The sequence below is a fragment of the Hordeum vulgare genome, chromosome 2H, assembly GCF_904849725.1.
Source record: "Hordeum vulgare subsp. vulgare chromosome 2H, MorexV3_pseudomolecules_assembly, whole genome shotgun sequence".
Taxonomy (NCBI): Eukaryota; Viridiplantae; Streptophyta; class Magnoliopsida; order Poales; family Poaceae; genus Hordeum; species Hordeum vulgare.
The window spans coordinates 24,063,477-24,066,582 of record NC_058519.1 but is presented as its reverse complement, the minus strand read 5'-3'; the positions used below and the strand labels follow the sequence as shown (position 1 = coordinate 24,066,582).

General features: G+C 53.3%; 1 protein-coding gene across 1 annotated transcript; it reads right to left on the bottom strand.

Moving 5' to 3' along the window:
* Positions 1-740: 740 nt before the first annotated feature.
* On the bottom strand, positions 741-2,896 carry LOC123429327 (pyruvate decarboxylase 2-like). The gene is made up of 2 exons (XM_045113379.1): positions 1,056-2,896; positions 741-966 (listed from the first exon to the last, which is right to left on the bottom strand). Exons 1-2 carry the CDS (start codon positions 2,703-2,705, stop codon positions 796-798), a joined length of 1,821 nt encoding a protein of 606 aa, XP_044969314.1. The 5' UTR covers positions 2,706-2,896; the 3' UTR covers positions 741-795.
* Between the last annotated feature and the right edge of the window lie 210 nt (positions 2,897-3,106).

The window sequence follows — 3,106 nt, the reverse complement described above, 5'->3', positions numbered from 1 at the left end:
ATAACATTGTCTGGGTGTTTTCTTCTCGACTCTACCAACACAGTGGAGTTACAAGCAATTACATCAGGTAGATATATCTATGTTCCTTTTTTTGCTTTGAGCTGCATTGATTTATTGGTAAAAGGGGAGAGGCAGGTGAGCTGGCAGCACATCTTGGCCACACCATTGATTTATAGACAAAACGAATAGATATGCAGACTAAGCTCCATAGCAAAGGAATTTCGGTAGTACATGCCATGTTTATGCTCACTATTGAATAATCTGTATATAACTATTTATGCGATACTTGAATCATAGGAGCAATCCGTTCTGTATATTTTGCTAGGGATTGTGCCTTGCAGTCAATTTATAAAAGGGTAAGATGTATCACAATATCTTTTACTTGCATTCTTTGTGATGTCAAGTGAGAAAATAGAATATATATAATCTTTAAATTATCTTTTCCTTTTTTTTATGTCTCTGTCTTACTCTTTGTGTGTATGTGCTCGATGTGTTTACCTGCATCTGCTGAAAATTTGCATTTTTAACTTTAACATAGATGTTTAGTAAAATCAGATATAAAAACTGGTGCACAATGACACATGAATTGGTTATGCTTCTTTTTTACCCGATGCAACGCACGGGCATATATATATATATATATATATATATATATATATATATATATATATATATATAATTTATAAACAATTTATTGATTATAACTTATAAGAAATACACGTGAAGTTTGCATCCGTTCGTCGGTATGATATATATATAGATGAATTTTATTACTGTCAACACATGTGCATGTATCTAGTGCGGATTGGGTGGCCTGGAGTTGGCGGCGCTGACCCTGGAACCCCATTCCAGGAGCTCCTTGCTGGTGTCGTCCTTGTGCACCACCACCTCGATGAAGCACAGGCAGTCCTTCTTCTTCCCCGTCGCCGTCTCTATCGCCGCCGTGAGCTCCTCCTCGCAAGTAACCTGCATTAATTCGCTCGATTGGTCAGCTAACCAAGCAGCCTCGTGCATGCATGATGCATGGATATTCGGTGGAGTACGTACGTACGTACCTTTGCGGTCCAGCAGTTGCCCTCGCCGTTGTGGATGGCGTCGACGAGCCCCGTGTAGTTCCAGTTCTTGATGACGTTGTATGGCCCGTCGTGGATCTCCACCTCGATGGTGTACCCGCCGTTGTTGAGGAGGAAGATGATGCTCTTCTGCTGGCACCGCAGCATCGTCGACACGTCCTGCGCCGTCACCTGGAAGCTCCCGTCGCCGATGCAGGCGATCAGGCGCTTGTCTCCGGCGGCTCCCTGCGCGTACCCGAGCAGCGCCCCCACCGACCACCCGATGGACCCGTACTGCATCTGGAACTCGTACCCGCAGCCGTCCGGCAGCTTGAGCTTCTGGCAGTTGAACCACGAGTCGCCGGTCTCGGCGATGACGGCGCTGTCGCCGGTGAGCATCTTCTGGATGTGCTTGAATAGCACGTTGACGCGCAGCGGCTCGCCGGGATCGCTCTCCGGCGGCTGCCCCTGCGGCACGAATATCCTACGGTAGTTGTCGTGCGCCGTGGTGTTCCTCTTGTTGCTCATGCGCTTGGCCAGCTCCGACAGGAAGTCCTTCATCATGACGCACCCGAACGTCGGGCCGTCGCCGACGGTGACGCGGTCGGGCTGCACGATCACCGCCTTCTCCTTCTTGAGCAGGAACGAGTACCCCACCGAGCTGTAGTCGTTGAAGATGGGGCCGGCGAAGAGGTAGGCGTCCGCCGACTCCACGATCTCGGCGCAGAAGGGCGTGCTCACCGCGCCCCAGTAGGTGCCGATGAACCGCGGCAGCGTCTCCGGCACCAGCCCCTTCGCTGACGGCATCGTCGCCACCGCGTACCCGCTCGCGTCCGCCAGCTCCGCGAACGCCGCGGCTGCTTTGGCCACCCGGAGCTTCGGCCCCGCCACCATCACCGGCTTTACAGCTTTGTTGAGGAACTCCACCGTGGCCTCCAGCGCCGCCTCGAGTCCCATCTTGTTGCTCAGCCGCGGGTCGAGGCAGTAGGGGACGGGGTCGCGGAAGAAGGTCGGGTGGGAGACGCCGGGGAGGTTGCAGGCGATGCTGATGTAGACGGGCTTGCTCTCCCTGAGAGCCGTGGCGATGGCCTTGTCGACCTGCTCGTGGGCGTCGTCGAGGTTGTTGATGACGACCTGGTGGCAGGTGACGGGCTGGAAGCAGCGGAGCTCCTGGGAGAAGTCGGGGAGGCCGATGGTGTGGTGGAGGATGCGATTGGTGCCGTGGTCGTTGGAGTTGGGCCCGCCGACGATGCAGATCACGGGGAGGTTCTCGCTGTAGGCGCCGGCGATGGCGTTGAGCACGCTGAGCCCGCCGACGGTGAACGTGACGGCGCAGGCGCCCACGCCCCTGGCGCGCGCGTACCCGTCGGCCGCATAGCCGGCGTTGAGCTCGTTGCAGCAGCCGACGAGGCGCAGCCCGGGCTCGGCGATGAGGTGGTCGAGGAAGGCCAGGTTGAAGTCCCCCGGCACGGCGAACACGTCGCTCACGCCCACCTCCACCAGCCGCCGCGCAAGGTGGCGGCCCAGCGTGGCTTCGGCGGAGGTGACCGTGGCCGCCGCCGGCGATGACAATGCGCGGAATGCCACGGGGCACGCCACCACGCCGTTCGACACCGCCTTGTGCCCGTCCACCGGTCCAATTCCATTGTCCATTATCAAGATGTTACGTGTGGCGTTGTGTGAGGAGAAAGAAGAGGGTGGCCTGTGTACTTCTCTTGGGTTTGCCAGTGTAGTTCCCGGAGCATCAGCATATAAGTCTATAGCTAGCTAATTTCATTATAAAATTTCACATGTTAAGCACGTTATGATAATATATGTCTTATATTTATATCATGATAACCGTATTGTACAAGTCACGTACATACCGTCCTGAAAAAGCGAGAAAAATAAAATAAAATACTAGTCTTTGCACATAGGAGCACCAGCTAAGAAGTAAGAATATAAACAGGACCCAAAAATCATCTGAACTTGACATTAACATCCATCACATGTCTTTCACACCACCACATAAGAGGTAAACATATAAACAAGACCGAAGAATCATCTGAACGTGA